This window comes from Zeus faber (assembly GCF_960531495.2).
Source record: "Zeus faber genome assembly, chromosome: 9".
Taxonomy (NCBI): Eukaryota; Metazoa; Chordata; class Actinopteri; order Zeiformes; family Zeidae; genus Zeus; species Zeus faber.
In genome coordinates, this window is record NC_137197.1 from 18093829 (window position 1) to 18114583 (window position 20755).

A 20755-nucleotide genomic window follows, 5' to 3' on the forward strand; every position below is an offset into this window, starting at 1 on the left:
GTCTGGGCCCCCCTCACACACACACACGCGCACACACACACACACACACACACACACACACACACACACACACACACACACACACACACACACACACACACACACACATTGTCCATGGTGTCTGTGTGCATTGTTATGTTATACGGTCATAAATCTTTGGTTCAGAAGGGGGGGAGGGGAGCTGAAGCAGTAGTGAGTGGACTGAAGGGGGGAGCTTCAGGGTTTAGTTCATGGCCAGGCCTTTACAGTTTATTAGTACGTATTTATCTGTGTGTGTGTGTGTGTGTGTGTGTGTGTGTGTGTGTGTGTGTGTGTGAGTGAGAGACTGCTCCTCAAAGGTTACTAAAATCATCAATGGTGTAAAATCATCAATGGTGTAGGGTGGCTTTTAATATGTTATGATATTGATACTTGTGGAAAGAATGGACTGCCTTCAAAAGAAAGAAAAAAAAAAGTTAACATTATAACCCCGAACCCCGTCCTGGTGCCCCCATCTCCAAAATGACAGTATAGAATACAATTGAAATGATAAAAAAACATTTTACTCAAAAACCGATAGTGATAAAAGCCGATGGCGAAATGAAAGGACGTCTAAATCCGAATGACCGAAGTGAAGTCACCATAGGGTGCGTAGGCGTCTAATGTGCATGCTGATCATGCGTCTGTGTGAGAAAGGGCAGCGGGGGGAGTTCAGGTCATTATCTCTAGCGGGGGGGATATTGAATTGGCCTAGACAAACGGCCACAGCGACCCCTGATGAGGTGACAATGGAGAGGGGGTCCGCAAGGTCACGACCTGTCCTGGGCCTCAGACAAGTGGCCTGTCTGGACCGGCCTGGGATTAGGCTGCTCCCCTAGACGCTGCTCGCGGGTCAGTTAAGGCTGCATGTGCTCTATAAACGCGGCCCGGGATTTAGACTAAAAGGCTTTCAAATGATGGTTTTCAATGGGCGCGCAGCCTCGCCACCACACATCTGTCATTGCCCTAGTTCACATCTTCATTAGGGTGCGCGCGCGCGTATATATCTCCAGTTGCCGTGCAGAGCAGGCACGCTTGTACAGAATGTCCTATTCTGCTTTTACAATATGCTCCAGTTCAGTTAGTATAGACGCGGGTTCAGTTCACACAGTGTGGTGATTTGCATGTTCCCCAGATACAAACTCGGCCAGCTATCTAATCTGAAAGCGCTGACTCGCACTGGAAAGTCATGCAATGGGACTTCAGGGATGGAAAGCGTTTGCTTTTTCCGTTACAAAAAAAACCAAAAACGTGCATCTTAAGTGAGCCTCCTCTTTAGCCTCTTTTTTTTGTTTTGTTTTCTCACTCTTCCCCTTCATCCTCCTCTTCCCTCCCCCCCTCCCCTCGCCTCCCCTCCCCACCCCGTCGCTCTCCACCTCTCACATGCATGAGCGGTGCCTCTGGGTAGCCCAGGTGGTGCTGCACCTGTTCATATGAGGAACATGGTCTCTCCGAGCACCTTGGGGTACAAACCTGCTTCTCCTCTCCTGCCCTCCTGTTTGTCCCCGGCTCACGCACCGCTCATTATTCATTGGAAAAATAATATATGGCTGCTCGCTGTAGTTTTCAGTTTTTTCTTTTTTTTAACACTGTAAAATAGGCTTTCCGCACTCGGCAGAAGTGTGTCGGCTCACAGGTTTTCCACCCATTTTTACATCACCTCCATTTCCTCCATATTTGCTGTTTATTTCCTCTAACCTCTACACTCTTTGTTTTTTTTCAGGATCTGAGGAAACAGGTAGCCCCCTTGCTGAAGAGCTTCCAGGGAGAGGTAAGTGTAGTGTGTGTGTAGTGTGTAGTGTGTAGTGTGTGTGTGTGTGTGTGTGTGTGTGTGTGTGTGTGTGTGTGTGTGTGTGTGTGTGTGTTGACACAGTGATAGACTGAACTCGAGCTCAAACACAGCATTCAAACAATGGACCTCCACAGACTACTTGGCATTCATTGACCGTTGATGCTTCCCCTCTCTACACCCTTTCTGTACGCTCTCCCTTTTTATTCTTCCTCCTAAATCATGTTCTCTTCTTATTTCTTCCACTCCCGTGTCCCCTGCTTTGGCTCTCACCACTATCCAATTCACTCCCTCTTTCCTCATTCTTGTTCTGTGCTGTCCTCTGCTCCTCTCTGCTCTCTTCTGCTCTGCTCTTGTTTTTTTCCCCCCGTCCTATTCATGATGTCCTGTAGCCTGGGGATGTGTTTAAATTGCATCCTGCGAAAAAAAATAAATAATAATGCCACCTAAAAACCCTGGCTGTAGCCAATCACAACGTATCAAATGCTATTTCCTCTGATTTGACTTGTCTGTATGACTCGGTGGGGTTGCATGTATTTTTTTGTTGTCGTTTATTTATTTATTTATTTTCGGTAGGATGACTCACACGCCTTTATTGTTTATCGCTGGCACATTTATTCAGGTCGAAGTGAATATTGTGTGCTGAATTTTTATGTCGCTTGACCTTGATGAGGATTTCTTTCCTCTGTGTGTGTGTGTCTGTGCCTGTGCCTGTGTGTGTTTGAATTATATTATACTCTGCCCTCTCACTATATCTCCTCCTTCATCATTTGGGCCTATTTTCACCACGACTCCCGCTGTCTGGCAGCCACACACTCCCCAGTTGACTCCCTCCCATATGTGAAAGTCAAAGGGCAGGAATGGAAACGGCCAGCTTAGACTGGGGTGTTATTTGAGGGTGGAGAATGTGGACATTCAACCCAGCAATTTCGCCTCCACGACACACACCCCCACACACACACACACACACACACACACACACACACACACACAATCAGCCCGATGGATAGTGCCAGGCCTGCTTTGCCACTAGCCTTAGAATATTACAGTTTAACACTGGGTAAGTTCCACGTTTCCGTGTTATCGTGGCGACCACAGCCAGTGGTTATTTGAAAATTCTGTAATTTATTGTGGTTCCGCCATGTTCTGCTGATGATCCAGAGTCTATTTGGAGAATAGAAACGGTTGTGATATAATTAAGGCTGTGTCAGCTGTTTCCACTGTTCTTATGTTGACACACCTCAACACATGCGCGCACCCGGGCACGGCGAACCCACGCCGCTGTGGGTGGTCTCTCTGAAAGACTGAAGAGGCTCGGCGAGAAACTGCTATGGTTTTTGAGATAGCGCCACATACCCGCTCCGTTGTCTGAGGCCGCCGACCACCATAGGCCCCTGTTCTGTGTGTTGGCATGCTGTAACACGAACGAGTCAGACAAGATGTAATTATAGCCTGGTTTTGTTTGCTTACCCCTCAAATCCTTTGATCAAGGACAAGATAGAACTGTAAACCTCAATCTCCCCCAATGAAGCCAGAGGCTAACTCATCCACCAGGATCATTCCAACCAGTTGCTTGAGTTTGAGTTTAGTGGAGATGGATGCCGGCCAAGTTGTTTTGCCCAGCGATGCCCAGAAAGTCTCGAAGCCAGTTGAAACGTTGTCATTGAAAAGTGGTTGTGCTCCAGTTATAATAATTTCCAATAACTGCGCAACTCCCATGAGACCCTGACTTAAGGAAAGGAGTTTTGCGCACGTGAGCGTGCACTTCTGTTTGTGAGTGCACGTATGTTGCAATTTGTGTGTGTGTGTGTGTGTGTGTGTGTGTGTGTGCGCGCGTGCACGCATGTTTCTCGTTCAGTGTTCCTTGTTGGTCCATCGATCAGATAAGCTTTTCCATTATCCCGGGCTTCAGTCTCTGCTTCCCATAGCCTCGCCTTATCAGCCTCCACTGGGGCCACACACATGCATGCACGCACGCACACAGGTCAGCCTGATGCCCTTCACACACCATGGGTAGATAGGGGAGCCAGGCGGTGCTGAGTGATGGTGGCACAAGGTGCTGACGTGTGTGTGTGTGTGTGTGTGTGTGTGTGTGTGTGTGTGTGTGTGTGTGTGTGTGTGTGTGTGTGTGTGTGTGTGTGTGTGTGTGTGTGTGTGTGTGTGTGTTAGAGCAAGGGAGGGCAAGAATACAGTTTGCAATTGCAAGCACTTCTCTTTGGATGCGTACTGATACTGGTGAGGTATCATTTCTGTCTATTCATTTGTATCACTCCGCCTATGTGTATGTGCGGATGGCAACCCAATGGTGTTTGTTTAGAAAGCCGCACTTGGCATGGCACAGTTGAAGATACTGGGTGGTCTTCTAATGGCTCTGGTCCTTCAGTTAACCTGCCTTTTAACTGTAGGGTGTGTCCTACATTAAATGTCTATTTCCTGCCTCCCATGTTGGGCTATATAAAGCTGCTGTACCACTGACCTTGGCCCAGACGTTCTGCAGTCACACCGCTGGCTCTCCTCAATGCCTTTGTGTGGGACTGGGTGCGCGTGGCACATGTGTGTTTGCGTGTATGCGTACTTGATCTCTGTGTTAAGCGTGTTGTGTTACGGTTATTAATGGTCGCATGCTGATCGCTGTATATCCTGCCTCGTCCTCTAGTTTCAACACACAAACACACACACATACACACACACACACACTAGAGTTGGTATATTGATATAACATATAATATTTATATTGTAAAAGATATTGTAAAGTAATGCAACTTTCTGAACTTCTTAGGCTGTTCTAATCAACGCGTCTACCTGATTGGTCACAGTATCCTAACTACCAATGTGGATGTTATGACCAGTTCAAAAATGTCTTGCGTGTAAATGTCTTTATGAAAGCACCAATATATCCCCGAAATATCAGCATCAAGGTATTGTTCAATAAATATTATCACATTGGATTTTGTGAATATGGCCTTGCCATAACACGCACAACCATACACATCCATGGAGAGATAGGTTTGCTGGTGTGTTAGAGGTATTAGTAGGCACAATCAGTTATCCCCCATTAGTGGCCTTGCAGTTGGGGGTCTTGACCGCTTTGTATCACAGTACAGGACAAGGGTGCAGTGCACACTGTGTCCATGCAGTACAATATGATGTGAGAATGAGAGGTGTGTGTGGGTGTCCGTGTGTGTGGGTGTCCGTGTGTGTCCGTGTGTGTGTGTGTCCCTGTCTGTATGGGTGCGTGTATTTGAGCATAAGTAAATCCCTTGTGCATACCAGTGACATGTGAACTGAATGTGTGCACGACAGAGAAACATGCGTCTCCGGCAAGAAGACCGTGTAAGAGACTGTAGGTGGAGGAAAATGAAGCGGGGCTGTGGGGGGGAGAATAAAGAGAGGGGAAAAGGATTTTCGGAGAGGGTGGGGTAGCGGCGGGGTGGGGGAGGAGGGGGAGGAGGGCGGGGTGGGCTGGACTGGGGGGTGCTGGCACCAGCCTACTCTAGGCCAGATGTTTTGCGGTTAAAAAACTGTAGAGGAATCAAAGCCATGTGAAGATTTTATTAGGTTCCCATAGGAGCCCAGGCAGTATTACATGTAGCCTGCTCTGTTTACAGTGGCAAGAACCCCTCAAACCACCCATCAACTCCACTACTGGCTTGGCTAGGAATGTGAAGACTTTATATTTGGAGTTTTATAGGCTTTTGTCTTTTTCCCCCTCTTTCGCTCAGCCAGTGCTGGAGGAGTTGGAAGGGAAACGCGAGGCTGTAACCCTGCCCAGTTCAGTAGCACCATCTGAATGTCTTCATTCAGCATCTGGTTCTCCCGATGTAGATTTTATTTCAATAGCATTTAAGCCCGCTCTCTTTCATCCGCAGCATGTGTTTGTGTGACAGTGAGAGAATGAGGGCCCTGCGTTGCTTTTGCGGTGCCTGATGGTTAAGCATCAACAACCCCTCTTAAAGTTTCCCCAGTAAGGTTTCAGGAAATTAATCTCTTATAGATCCATTCTAATGCTGTCCATTTCAATAATATTAGTGATGGAATGCGTGCCTTGCCCTCTTGTGTTAATGACCACATCCAGTAATGGATCCACACGCTGTATTGCTGCTAAGAGCTGACTGAATAATCTGCGCCTGCTGTGACTGGAAAGGCCGAGCCAGCTGTTTAATGATGTCAGCGCTCCGAGGGAAAAACGCGCACGCACGCACGCACGCACGCAAGCAAGCACGCACGCAAGCACGCACGCAAGCATACAGTCTGACAGAGCCAAAAACACCCAGATGTGCACAGACCAGCATTTGCACATGTACACAGGCATGCACAGGCACACGCCAAACGATACACGTCCGTCATCAGCTGAACAGCTGAACAGACTTCACGGGAAGGAAACACCAACTCAGCCACCGTCATCACGGAGCCCCGAACACATGCAACGCACTGACACGTAGTGAGGAGAGATGGATGTGTTGCTTACTCTGAGAAGGTATGGATGTGACATTCAGATGTGAGGTGGATTTATCTTACAACCCCTCCCCTCCCCCTCTCTGTCTCCTCCTTTCTCCCCTTAGATCGACGCCTTGAGTAAAAGAAGTAAAGAAGCTGAGGCTGCCTTCTTGAACGTGTACAAGAAATTAATCGATGTTCCAGGTAAGGGGGGTGTGTGTGTGTGTGTGTGTGTGTGTGTGTGTGTGTGTGTGTGTGTGTGTGTGTGTGTGTGTGTGTGTGTGTGTGTGTGTGTGTGTGTGTGTGTGTGTGTGTGTGTGTGTGTGTGTGTGTGTGCGCGCTTGTGTGAGAATACATTCCTACTCCATAGATTCAAGTTCATGATCAGAAGGCTTCCTTATCTATGCGGACAGCACCGACAGGGAGAAGAGAGAAAGCGTGACACCATCCCTCTGGTGCTCCTTCACTGTGCATCCAGGCGTGTGTAACGCCTTAATATGTCCCCACGAGACCTCATGCCTGCCGGTGTAGCCTTCCGAGGGTCTGAGCAGAAGGGTGCGTCTTGCTATGGAGCACAAGTGCGCACATGAGCAGTCATGTTGAGCACATTGGGTGGGTTGGGGAAGGGGGACTCGCAGCACACAAAAGTACGGAAGACACAGTCACATTGATACTGGTTTGAGATTTTCAGCAGAGTTTGAGCCCTGGAGGGCTGTATATGTAGAAATGAGAGTGGAGTTGAGTTCATCTATAGCGTAAGGAGGTCGTCGTATTCCCATGCGAATAGACCTACAGTAATATCTTTGGATTGTACTGCTCCCAATAAGTCAGCGCCAGCCCTGACGGGGCTATTCTTAACTCTCAGCGAGACAATGATGTAATGCCTGATGCACACGCAGACACACACCGGCCTGACTAATGCAGCAGTCTTGAAAGAGGAAACAGTGTGTTTTGTTCTGTCTTATATCAGCACAGGGCCTGGTTAGTCAGCCGACTGGGCTCTGCTTCAGATTAAACGTGTCTGGCTGGAGTGTTCAGCACGGCTGGCCCACGATTCAAACTGCTTTTAACAGGCTGTACAGTTGATTTGGAGGGGCCGATGTGAAGGACAAAGGTTTGATAAGAGAGAATGTTGATTTCCAAGGGCACTGAGGCAGATAGGGGCCCAAATCTAGGGCACATAGGTGTGTGTGTGTGTGTGTGTGTGTGTGTGTGTGTGTGTGTGTGTGTGTGTGTGTGTGTGTGTGTGTGTGTGTGTGTGTGTGTGTGTGTGTGTGTGTGTGTGTGTGTGTGTGAGAGAGTGCTGCGCAATATATCGTTTCAGCATCATCATTGCGATGTGTGCTGTGTCGTCGTGCCATGTCAAGTAAGGCAAATTAACACATACGGTTTTCATTTCCCATGACTAATCTACAACAAAGGTTTGTCTGATATAACACAACTTACTCCGTTTTAAGGGTTCTTGGGAGGGTTGGGTATCAAGAACTGGTTCCTAGTTTCCAAGAACCCTTGATTCGATAAGACACGTGCATTTTGATTCTGCTTATTGGTTCCTAACTTTTGCGTATTTCAGTCGCGCTAGCAACTCGCTCACCTCACCTTATCTTGTCATGGCACGGTAGCAGACGGGCAAATGTTGTAAAAATCCATCCAATGAGTAGCTTCCCGACACGCCATGTTTAGGGCTGGGTATTGGTATTCAATACCTTTTAAGGTATCGACCAAAATAACCCAATACAAAGTCGTGTCGAAACTTCTCCAGTCAAACAATTCCTGCATTCAATCCTTTTTGTACCAAGATGTCTAAAAAAAAAAAGACTTTGTATGGCCACAGCCAATCGCAGCAAGCGTTTTTAGATTTATTGCGTCGTGTGATTGGCTCACTGTTGCAGTTTTTCCTACAACACGCCATCCAAGTGGCGATTTCAGGGACCTCCGACACAGAGACATAGACAACGGGGTTTCAGACACAGTTAATTGTAGAGAGTGGGCTATATGGAATAAGCCAGGAGCAGATGGACACCTGCCATGACAAGGGCTCCTCTCCTGAGTGAGTATGGGGATGGGGGTTTTACCTGTTGCTTGTTAGATCAACCAATGAGCAACAGGTATGCAGCCACTCTGATCCTGGGCCCCAATTACCTGGACCCAGGACAGGTTGATGCTCAAACCACACTCATCCCCACAGCATATACCCCTGACACCAAACTGAGGCCAGGTATAGAATACCTGACCAAACCCCCCGCAAACCAAGCAGAGAAAAAAAAAAAAGAAAGATAGTGCCTAATATACAGACTCTGACACAGGGTTACTATACCTAAAATAAATAAAACACTGGACTCTGAAACAAGGCTCTCATAACTTAAACCAACAAAAAAGTCCCAAAAAAACAGAACTTGTCCCCTTCCTGGGGACCTGGTTCCCCAGGACAGCATGGTCCAAAACCTTAATCTTTTTTAAGCCATAGCTTCCAAAATGTCAATATAAACACGGTGTTCATCTTGTTTTGAAGCTCTCATTCTACACTTTAATTTTATGTGAAAAAACAAAAATGTATGCGGTGGGTCACATACCTCAATACTTGCAACACTTTCAAAATGTACTCATGTGAAAATCATTTGGATGGTGGCATTTTACACAACTGAATGCTATGGTATCGGGGTGCGCGCACACTTCCTGGACTATGGCTGACCGCAGCAAACGCTTAAAGGTTTGGCTAAGCTTCATAAATTTTTTTTGTTTATTTAAAAATATTTTTCAATTATTTATTTAAATAGTTTTTGTTTGTAATTTTTTTTGTTGATCATTCCTTATAAAAAAGAGTAATATTTATTTTATATATATATATATATAGAACGGCAAAAAGAAACCTTCCTGTCACAAAGATATTATTATTTTTTTTCTCTATATAGAAGCACCCCCCTACAAAATCACCCTAATCATTCGAGAATGAATCATTCTTTCCAAATAGAGCTGTTCAAGTCATCCGGTGAAAATTCCTGTATTTTTTCATTATCGCAATATATAACGCAGAGAGAACAAAAATGATGGCAATGTTTTTTTCCCAATATTGTGCAGCCCTAGTGTGTGTGTGTGTGTGTGTCTGTGTGTGTCTGTGCGTGTGGCGGGAGGGGGGTGAGGAATGCATATTTGTGTATCCTAAGTTTCTGTTCAGTCTGGAGCTTGCGCTTTTTTGTGTCACCTTGACAACACAAAATCAGCATGAAATTCCCCAATCGTTCTCTGCTGATCTGTCATTAGCATAGTTAAGATATCTAACTGCGTCAGAAATGACAAATACACAAACACACACAGCCCTCACCCCCAGCTGTAAGCTGTCAGTTCCCCTTATCTATACAACACATGCACACACACACACACACAGACACACAGACACACACACCCACACACACACACAAACTGCTCTTTTAGCTGGCATGCTGATGAGCATCGCCCGCGTCTCTTGGCTGCCTGTCACCAGTCTGCCACCCATGAGCACCAATCAGATGTGATTGGACTGACTGACGGGGCGCTCTTCATCACAGTGACAGTTAACCCTGCTGTGTGTGTGTTCTCGGATGCCGCTGCAAACAGCTGTAGAAAGTTACCGCTTCTGTCTGTCGCGGTGCTCTTTAATACCCCCCTTTTAATTCTTCAGATGTCTGTTCAACACCCCCGCCCCCTCTGTCTCTGTGTTTCGCTTCTCTTCTTGTTGGGGCTGTTTGATATCAATAAACCATTTTATTAATCGTGGTCCGATGATCCGTTTATGTCTGTAGTATGTTTTATTTCTTTTCTTTCCTCTTTCTTCTCTGTCTCCATGTGATCTCTCTCTCCCTCCCGCTCTCCCTCACCCCCCTCTCTCTCTGTGCTTTTACCATCCCAGCAGAGCTACTGTGGTGCTCACTGCTGATGTCATACCGAAGCTAATTGTGGCTTTGTCACGTTTCCTTAAGTCACTCAGCTGCCTTTGCACCAGTGGTTTGTACACAGCACTACTGCAAAGCCAGCTCAGTGACAGTGTCGTTTTTTTTTTTAATCTAAAATAAAATAGACTCGTTCCTGTAGTTTCCTCTCATGATCCGTTTTCTATTGATACAAGCCTTTGTCTTTTGGTGTCGGCAGAAGAGATCCCCTTCACGGAGACCCATAGACTACACTTTACACTTTTTTTAAAAATTATTATTACAATGATACTACAATGTGGAACGTGATGCTGTAACACATCCTATTGCTGGGGCTGAGGTCAGAACACAGCGACAGCATTACATCCTAGTGTCTGGGAAGACAAGTTTATTTATATGGCCACTTATCATAGTTATAGTCTCAAATATCTTTACAAGCCCACATTAAAGGGGTAGTTTGACTACGTCCCCTAACCCTAACCCTCAGACAGGTGAGGGGGAAAAAAAATCTACAGAGAAGGAGGAAGACATCGTGACAAGGTGTCGGAGAGATTTCCCTTTTCAGAACTGGCCCACTCGGCATCGCGTGCAAAAAAAAGAAATGCTGAAATGGACAATAGACCTTGTACGGTTTTAAGCCCTGCTCAAAGACACTTTGCCAGGGTGGGTGCCTGCTGTCACAGCTCCTTAGTTGGAGCTCAGCCTCTCTAATCGATACCAGAGTCAGCAGCCTGGGTTTTGTGTAGCTGGCGCTGAGTGTGAACGTGGTGTGTCCCTCGTCTCCTAGACCCGGTACCGGTGTTGGAGCTGGCACAGCAGCTGCAGCTGAAGCTCCAGAGGATGCACGACATTGAGACGGAGAACGCCAAACTCCGCGAGACACTGGAGGACTACAACAAGGAGTTTGCTGATGTCAAGAACCAAGGTTGGTGACAGACAGCCAATTATGTCTACACATAGTGTGTGTGTGTGTGTGTGTGTGTGTGTGTGTGTGTGTGTGTGTGTGTGTGTGTGTGTGTGTGTGTGTGTGTGTGTGTGTGTGTGTGTGTGTGTGTGTGTGTATGTGTATATCATGCTCTGTGAGAAGATAATCTTGTAATATCCTTGTCAAATGAGTGCATGGAGAAAGTTTTGTCATAGTGTTGTGAAAAATAAAAGCCCATCTGTGAGGCATTGTTTTACAAATAGAAAATGACAGACTTGAGTGCAGAGAGAGATGGAACAAAAGTGACAAAAGGCCGAGAGATGAGTGAGAAGCAGTAATAAAACCGGTGTAATATCAGAGGAGGAGGAAGGGGGGGAGTGAGCCAGCAGGGAGTGTCGTGGAATCCCCCCCCTCTCGGCGAGAGTTAATTGGAACAGCTCGATACCGGCAGGGTTCTATTCTGCCATTGATTTTTCTGTTCCCCCATCCTTTATCCCTCCTTCCGGCCTCAATAGATGGGGGATATTTAAACCCCAAAACACACGTGGAACTCCCACTTCTGCTACACACACACACACACGCTTGCACGCACGCACCCTCACACACACACACACACACACACACACACACACACACACACACACACACACAGTGCAGGGGCCATTGATCCCTGCAACCTAAATGTTTAAAGTTCAGTTAAGCAGTTAAGGGGTAAGAGGGCTCTGAGGGGACTCTTCTCTATTGATTATGTGTCAGAGCAGTGAGACTAGAGTTTAAATCTTGCAAGCACGTGCACACGCGCGCACGCGCGCAGACACACACACACACAAAGTGCTAAGAGCTCTCAGTCAAAGGCGGCAAACAAGCAGCGCTCTTTATCTTTGTCTCACTCACTTATATCTTTCTCACCGACGCACACAGGCCTATTTATTACCCCAGTTATGTGTTAGATTTATTTCAGGCTGCCCCATATGGAGCTTGGCCGTCAGCAGGTTATGGAGTTTCAGCGCTAATGCACCCCCCAATACATACAGCGTATCTACCCGAGAGAGAACGTTGAAAATTATATTCTGACTTCCATCTGCACCGAGAGAGAGAGAGAGAGAGCATGGGACAGCAAAAACGTAGTCTCCTGATGACACGTTCCAAGTAATACCACCATCATTAACGTTGATCAACTTCGGGTCACTTGGGTCACTCGATCACCCCCCCTTTTTTTTTTTTTTTGTTCTCCCTCTCCCTCTCCCTTTCTCCAGAGGTCACCATCAAATCCTTGAAGGAGAAGATTCGGGAGTACGAGCAATCTCTGAAGAACCAGGCGGAGAACCTGGCGCAGGAGAAACAGCTGCAGCTACACAACGACTATGCAGAGAAGGAGAGGTACGTCCGCCGTGTGACAGGTGTTTCTCTTTTAAGTCGAGGAATAACTAGAATTACTTTTGCAAATTTGTGTGACATTAATACATCTTAATATTGATTCGGATTTTAATACGTGATGAGGCAGGGATTATCCTGACTTGTATGACTGACTCAAATATTTGTTCTACGATTAGTTCGAAGGATAATAAGAATCATTATCAGATAAGTAATTATTAAAAATTAAACCTTGTTTTGTGAGTACATAAAGAGAAGAATATACTTGAATAATCAGCACCATTGTACTGGTCTGTATTTGTTTGACTTAATATCTTGGATTGTTATTGCCGGCCATCTCCCTTCGTTAGTTTGTAGCACTTATAATATGTATGTATATATATATATAAAAAAATGTTTCTTTATTATTTTCAAACCTGTGCTCTCAGCATGCTGGGCATACAACACAGAGTATTTGTATGCTATTAGTAGTAGTACTTGTAATTTTGATTAGAACTTTTAGCTTTTACATCTTTAGATATACTGATGTACTAGGCTTACAAAAAACATTTGAAAGCAGGCGTTTTTTGCGGTATAAATTCATTGTGTAGCTCTTCAAGGGTTTGTCCTCGCCTGACATCGCCAGACCAATTCGCAAATCCCTATAAGTGTGAAACCTCTCACCGTTCATTTTTGATTTCCAAGGGCCCTTATCAACAGGCGCAAACCAAAATATCTCTGGACCCAAATTTATAGACCTACAACCAATCAGAGCATTGGATAGGCCTACAACCAATCAGAGCATTGGATAGGCCTCAGAGAAAATATACTGTCCAGTTTGTTTAATACTTGCGTGATGGCGGATTCAACAGACTGTACCACATCAGCGGCTGCCATCTTGGCTGTTTACAAAACAACCAATCAACGATGCTCCTCTGCATCGTCATCGTATCAAACCCGCCCCACATTAGATCAAAGGTTGTGAGTGGCCCCGACCCTGGGAAGGTCGGCTGGAAATTTGTCTGAACGGGAGGGTGCCAGAGCAAATAAAACATGAGCCTGCCGATTCGTCTGGTTCCCAGGCTGGTTTGTCCCCAAATCTGATGGAAATAATTATTTTAACTTCTGCTCTTTTGATTGGAACTTGAAGCGGTGTTTACGGCAACACCAAACGGGACAGGCCATGCCCCACAGTCCCCATTGATATGTTGCCTTGAGCCAATAAACCTCTATACATAAGATCTGATGTTGAATCCCTTGTACTGATCCTTAGTGGGGCTACACACAGAAGCCCAATCGAGCCAAAAACTTCACACACTGTCCCTACGCTAAAGGAGAGTATCTCAGGCAGTGGCATCATACATGTCCATAAACCGTTCAAGTGGCCACCTGATTTCCCCAATGTTTCGTTCAATTCACAACAGTTTCGTTTTTTTTTAGAACTGTTGAACAGAATTAAATAAACTTCAATCAATGAAGCATCAGATAGGTTTAGCACCACTTTCAGGAGATATCTTTTTAGGGTTTCCTATTATACTGCTTTGTAGTTTAGAAAAAGCATACCATACATTTTTTTTGTGCCTTTTTTTTATTATTATACAGTAATTTGAGATAACATCAGCCAAGCAAATTCAGTAGTAGCTGTAGAACCTAAATTGTGCATAGTCTTACCAGAGTTAAATAGGGTCAAGAGTTGCCACGCAGTAATTAAAGGTACAGTGTACTGTAGAGGAAACATGGCGGTGCAACATGGCGGCCTCTGAAGTGTACCCGCTCCCTGTGTAGAAAATAATGCATCATTCTAAGGTAACGAAAACACAACAATTTCAATTCTCATTTTCATGGGATTTTACACTAGTTAAAACCTACTTATGAATATTATATTCCATTTCTGCCAAGTCAGTTCCATAAATTCTACACACTGCACCTTTAAGGCTCCCCTAAGGATCCCCTAACCCTTTATTTTAGAAATATTCCACATGCAGTTTGTAGCATCAGGAATGATTGGAAGGAGCGATATCATTTTGTCTGAATGGACATTTCTCAAAACCGCGACAACGTCCCACCCATATGAACTCCCCCGCGGCCTGAGGTACCTTTACATTGCAGAGCTGTAACACATCCAGCCGGGCTTGAAGTGAACGCCCACCCAATTCGACCAATAATCAGTTGTGACTCCTGATTCCACCTGCCTTTTTGGCGGCTGAGGTTTGTGAATCTTGTTTGAGTGTGAAGCATGGCTCCACCAACACTGATGAGTGATTACTCTGAATATTTCATATTACAGAGAAGAACACAAGGAATGGGAATTGGGCATATTGTTAACAGAAAGCTGTGCAGTTAGGTCTAACCGTCAACAGACAAATTGAACTACTAAGTAAAGGCTCACAAATAAAACCTATACTATATGTATTTTATATTATATTTATTATATATGATATCTATAATTCTAAAAAATATTTAAATATATATACAGTATATAAAAAAAAGAAAATGTGTATGGGGTCCACATGGGCAAGAAAACAAGGCAGAAATGACAGACATACACTTATATACTGTGCTTTTTATATGACTCTATTAAAAATGTATTAGACAAACATTGACGAGTAACAAATATGGATTGCTCGTCCATCTGGAACCGACTAGCCACGTCGGCTGTCGAGCTCAGGTTAATTTCAGGAACAGCTGTCCAGGTAGACGTGGCACGAGAGGCACGTGTCAAAAAAGTGATTCCGACCTGAAGATACATGGTTTTCTGCATGACAAACCTGCACGTGCCGCCGTGCCGGAGCGGCGGCAGCTGATCGGCTAAGCTACCGACACGCAGTGACAGTAATCTGATTAGTTTTCCTGGAGACGGCAGGTCTATAAGCCACTGAAACATATAGCTTTTAAAAATCCTAAACTTATTTATTTTATTATTTTTTACGAACCTTATATCTTTGTAATTTATCACAACCTAAGATAGTCTTTCAGAAGTCTGGACAAAAAAAAAGAGTTCTACAGCAATTTCACATATTTTCTCTCTGTCATTTGTGTTTATTTAAATGGCTTGTTTTACCATTGGCAGCAACGACATACGGTGCTGCCCTTTTTTTTGGCTTTTAAGGATATATAAAGTAGCCCAGTTTACTGCATGACAAGGAAGACTTCTAAGTTGAACCCACTCTTGACATTGATCCGATGGCATTTGCGCTCACAATCGCAGCAGTCTCCCCTCCGCTTCGTCCGATCGTCGCGTAATATCCATCCGCGCCAAAGTGCGCGCTCACAATCGCAGCAGTCTCCCCTCCGCTTCGTCCGATCGTCGCGTAATATCCATCCGCGCCAAAGTGCGCTGCCCGCTGTAGATATAAAGTAGAAGATCAATTGTCTCGCTGTATTTCCTGTACGTCAGAGTTTCATAGGCCCCTTTCCTGTCTGCTGAGAACCGACTTCCTGTAATGAGAGAGGGCAGTAAATAGATGGCACCTCTGCTTCATTTGATCCCGGAGAGAGCGAAACGCGGGAGTAAGAATGAAGCAACGGGCAGAAAAACAGAGATGACAGGGGCGACAGATTGTTGGAGAGGGAGGGGTGTGGGGGAGGAGGGGGGGGTGGCGCGGGGGGGCTTCAAAAGGGTGTCTTTAAGACCCTCTTTGTGGCGGATTATTGATGTTTTCATACACAGTGACAATTTCTCAGCAGAGCCCAACTTTTTTCCAACGCCGACAATGAATCTGTTTTCTCCTCGTGGTTTTTTTTCGCTTGCCCCCCCTCCTTTCCTTCGCTCCCCCTCGTTCTCTCCCAGTGTCCTTTGCTCTTTAACGCTCTCTCTCTCTCTCTCTCTCTCTCTCTCTCTCTCTCTCTCTCTCTCTCTCTCTCTCTCTCTCTATCCCCTCCTGCCTCCTCCCCCTCGCCCCTCCTCTCTGAGTGCAGTTTGCCCCAGTGGCCAGACATTCCTGCCTAATAGGCCTGCTTAATGAGAAGTGGGTTGTGTTTGGAGGGATTTCGGAGAGAAAACACTTTAGAAAATGGTGGGAAAATGGAATTGTTACGGCCGCCGGTGAATGCGAAACCAAGATGTATTGACCGAATTTCTCGATCTCTCTGCTCTTCTCCTCTCCGCTCTTGCCGTCTCTCGCTCCTTGCTGTCCGTCCGTCTCCGTAGGAAACTTCAGGAGAGCCAGGACTCCATGTCCACAAGGTTGGAAGAGGCTGAACACAAGTCCCAATCCTTACAGACAGGTACCTGTTTGAATAAATCCTTAAAAGCCCGCCCCCGGTATTTTTTCGGGCTTTGCTCGTATTTTTATTTATTTATTTATTTATTTATTTATTTATTTATTATTTTTTTATCATTTGTCCTACTTTTGTTCAAGCATTACTCACTTTCTCTTTTTCCTCAGCACTTGAAACAACTCAGGCAGAGCTTTTTGATTTGAAGACCAAGTATGACGAGGAGTCCACAGCAAAGTACGTGTCTTCCATTCCTTTTGACTGTGTGTGAGGCATCTCTTTTCCGGCCTGTTCAGATCAACTGACTCACGCACGCACGCACGCACGCACGCACGCACAGACACACACACAAACACACACACAAACACACAGCTGGGTCAACTCTCAAGGCGCTGAACTACCTCTAAATCCCAGCAACGTTCACCACAACGTTCACCACAACGCGCCGCAGAGCCTCGCAGACACCTCACTGAATTCTGCAGTCAAAATAAAACTCTCAAAACTTTCTTTTCCTGGCGCACGTAAAAGTCTCATTTTTTTTCGACAACGCGACAGGGGGAGATGGGCTGACGGGGGCTACTTTGAGATTTGAGACTCGCAAGGCCACGTCGGTGACAGACTGGACCTCCGAGATTAAGTATCTTAAAATACTTTCGCCAGAGGCGCACCCATGACTATTGATCTACGGTGGCCTGCGAGGATGAGAACAGAAGCATTTCCATGTCGCCACTCCACACCGTAAAGTGGCACTTAGCCACAATCACACGCCTCTCCTCGTATCCCCAAGGCCGGCAGAGAAAAGCAAAATCATGCTTGTGTCTACAATCACAACAGAGACCTATTCAGATTTCTGAATAGGAAGCCAAGGCCCTCCTTGGACCTTAACCGTGAATAGGCGTACTTAACTACAGAAAGGGAACGCGTTTTTCTCTCAACTGTGAAGAATGGTATTTTTTCTTTTTCTTAAAGGTTCGTGCAACCTCTGACAATATCTGGAATGTGCTCGGAATCTGTGGTTTGGTTTAGTCTGGTTTGTGATCTATCGTCTTTTTTTGTGATCTATGGTCTAGTTTGTGATCTATAGTCTAGTTTGGTGTAGTCTGCTTTGCCTGCACATGGTACACAAATCATGGTTAAGTGTCACCTTGGCTCTCAAGCCTCCCCCCCCCCCCCTTTCTCATTCACTGTCTTCTTAACGGACTGTCTCCATTAACAGCGTTGTCAGATTGATTGGCTGTTAAAAACAGATCGATCCATGTTCTCTCCTTCTTAAAATCCCTGCTTTTTTTTTTTTCTTCTTTTTTTCCCCTCCTTGTTTTCATCCCATGTAGCGCTGTAATATATGTCACCTGTCTTGCTGCGCTTGTCTATTTTGTGTGTGTGTGTGTGTGTGTGTGTGTGTGTGTGTGTGCGTGTGTGCGTGTGTGCGTGTGTGCGTGCGTGCGTGCGTGCGTGCGTGCGTGCGTGCGTGCGTGCGTGCGTGCGTGCGTGCGTGCGTGCGTGCGTGCGTGCGTGGAAGCGGGGGGGGGGTTGAAAAAGAGTGACGGAAGAAAGGCCACAGGAAGATCCTTCACACGGTGTAACGTCACTAATCAATTGGTTTCATAGTCTGAGGCTCCCTCCCAGTTCTCTGTGTGCCCAGTGCCCGTTACATTACCCCTTTTTTATTTTAGTGCCTTCTCCTCTTTTACTTTGCGCTCATCCCCCCCCCCATCACTTCCTTCCTTCCTTCCTTGTCTATTCCTTTTGTGTCACAGAGAAATGAACGTGTTTGGAAAAGACACATATAGCAGGCCCCATTCCTTTACAGGGGCTAATAAACACATGGCCGCCCACACACACACACACACACACACACACACACACACGCAAACGCACACACGCGCACACAGAAACTCTCTTTCACTCAATCATGAGCCTGAGGCAGTCAGGGTCCTTGACTATGTGGCGTGCTGTGATCTGAAATTTTAATGCAACGCTTTAAAGCACACACAAACCCTCCCTAACCCTGCACCCTCCCAGTCCTCTGAGTCCTTCCCCCGTTTACTGCTTGGCTGAGCAGATCGCCAGAGTTCGGCTGAACACCACTTTAACCCTTTGAATGCATATATTTTGGTGGTACAAAACACACATACGTGCATGTCATCCACTTTGGTATGTACACTCACACACTCGCGAAAATACACACAGACACACACACACACACACACACACACACACAAGCGCGCGCACACACACACACACACACACACACACACACTGAGAGAACTTCGGTTTTCACTAAGGAGGACATTGCGTGACAAATCCCCCAACCTCTTTCTGCATTTGGGTAATCTGCCTTTTAAAACACACACACACACACACACACACACACACACACACACACACACACACACACACACACACTTACACACAGAGAATTTGGCCGATGTTGCAGTGTCGGGGATGTGTGAGCTTCAGAGGGGGTGGGCCTGCAGATGTAGCGTAGCCCCCTCTCTGTGCTGGCGCTGTCAGGGTCTGGCTGGCTGCATTTAGCCCGTTTAGTCACTGTTAAAGATTAATGATATATTGATCCCCAACCTCACAGGAAGCTGCCTGTGTGCATTTGTGTGTGTGTGTGTGTGTGTGTGTGTGTGTGTGTGTGTGTGTGTGTGTGTGTGTGTGTGCGTGATTTTTGTGCACAAAAGTGTGATGTTACTTTGGGGGAAAACGTGTTTATTTAGGACAAGATTTCTGAGGAATTGATAAAGAGTTTGTTCCCAATTGTTTAATATACTTTGAGCGATTGATTGTGCAACAAACACATAGCTTGTATTCTAAACCTCCTTGAAATCCTGGAGGTAAGCCACAATGTCAAAAAAGCCATGGAAAGAAAGAGGAATGGAGTGCAGAAAGCTAGAGGGCAGAGCGCTGGCTGGAGTGAGGAAGGAGGGGATAAGAGTGTGATAGAAGAGGAAAATGAAAATCTAAATCGGGGGAATATCCTGCTGGCACGAAGGACAGAGGGAGAGAGATGAGAGGAGGAGGTGGGGTGGGGGGAGGTGGAAGGAAGAGAGATGAAAGGAGGAAAGTGGAGATGGGGGAGAAAGGGGTGTTGAGGGGAGAGGGACTGTGTCGGAGAGAGAGAGAGAGAGGTTCGAGAAGAAAAGGGGCAAGGAGTGCGAGAGAAGATGATAAGAGATGAAAAGGACTGTCTGGAGTGGAGGAAGTACAGTAGGGGCTCAGAGGCCGTGGGCTTGTTTCAGAAGTCCTGCAGTCCTCACTGATGTCACTGTGTGCACCCGTCGCTTTTCCAGATACAAAGGAACGTGTGTGTGTGTGTGTGTGTGTGTGTGTGTGTGTGTGTGTGTGTGTGTGTGTGTGTGTGTGTGTGTGTGTGTGTGTGTGTGTGTGTGTGTGTGTGTGTGTGTGTGTGTGTGTGTGGGTCCTGTTTGTACGCTGTGTGTGCGCATGCTCTCTGGCTCCTCCCTGTGGCTGCGCTCTGTTGGGCTTTGTGGCGCTCGTCCACGATGGCAAAATGCAAGGATTTACCTTTTGTGCGCAGCAGCAGCTCTTTGCTGTGGATTGGTTAATAACATAATTCTACAGGGTGCTTCCTCTGGCCATAAAGCGCTGCTGCTCTAACTGTATCAGGCTATGTAGAAAATCCCTAGCCTGTGATCTGCTTTGGCACATGGCCCCTAGCTTTGCCTTTATAATTCCCAAATACAGCCAAATCCAAAGGTTATTTAAGACGACTTTGTACATCTGTACTTTGATTAAATGATCACATTTGGAGCCGGAGCAGCGGTGCATTTGGGCTGCATTACTACCCTTCAGCGCTCGTCATTACGAGCTTTTCTGGCTTGTTGGCTCTCTGACCCTTACATTGGTGCGAAAGCATGTGCGTGTGAGTGTGCGCGCATGTCTGCGCCACACACACACATTGTATGTGGTTTAAGACAGGATAAAAGCTGGAGAAGTAGTGTTCTATTGTGTTGCTTAAATGCACAGTAGACCCTTTCAACTGTTGGGCAAGGAATAAAAGCAGAGAGTGAAAAGCTCTCCCACCCACATCTCATTCTCTTTGCTGCATCGCCCCCGGCACAATGTTGACCTAATATCAACTGT

General features: G+C 46.1%; 1 protein-coding gene across 1 annotated transcript in view; it reads left to right on the forward strand.

Annotated features, from left to right (window-relative positions):
- Positions 1 to 20755, forward strand: part of cux1b (cut-like homeobox 1b) — a 76490-nt gene that overhangs the window by 25110 nt on the left and 30625 nt on the right. Inside the window, exons 3-8 of the mRNA XM_080007042.1 lie at positions 1742 to 1789; positions 6370 to 6448; positions 10937 to 11074; positions 12331 to 12454; positions 16578 to 16654; positions 16816 to 16882. Coding sequence (XP_079863168.1) covers positions 1742 to 1789; positions 6370 to 6448; positions 10937 to 11074; positions 12331 to 12454; positions 16578 to 16654; positions 16816 to 16882 — 533 coding nt within the window. The remainder of the gene's footprint in view (positions 1 to 1741; positions 1790 to 6369; positions 6449 to 10936; positions 11075 to 12330; positions 12455 to 16577; positions 16655 to 16815; positions 16883 to 20755) is intronic.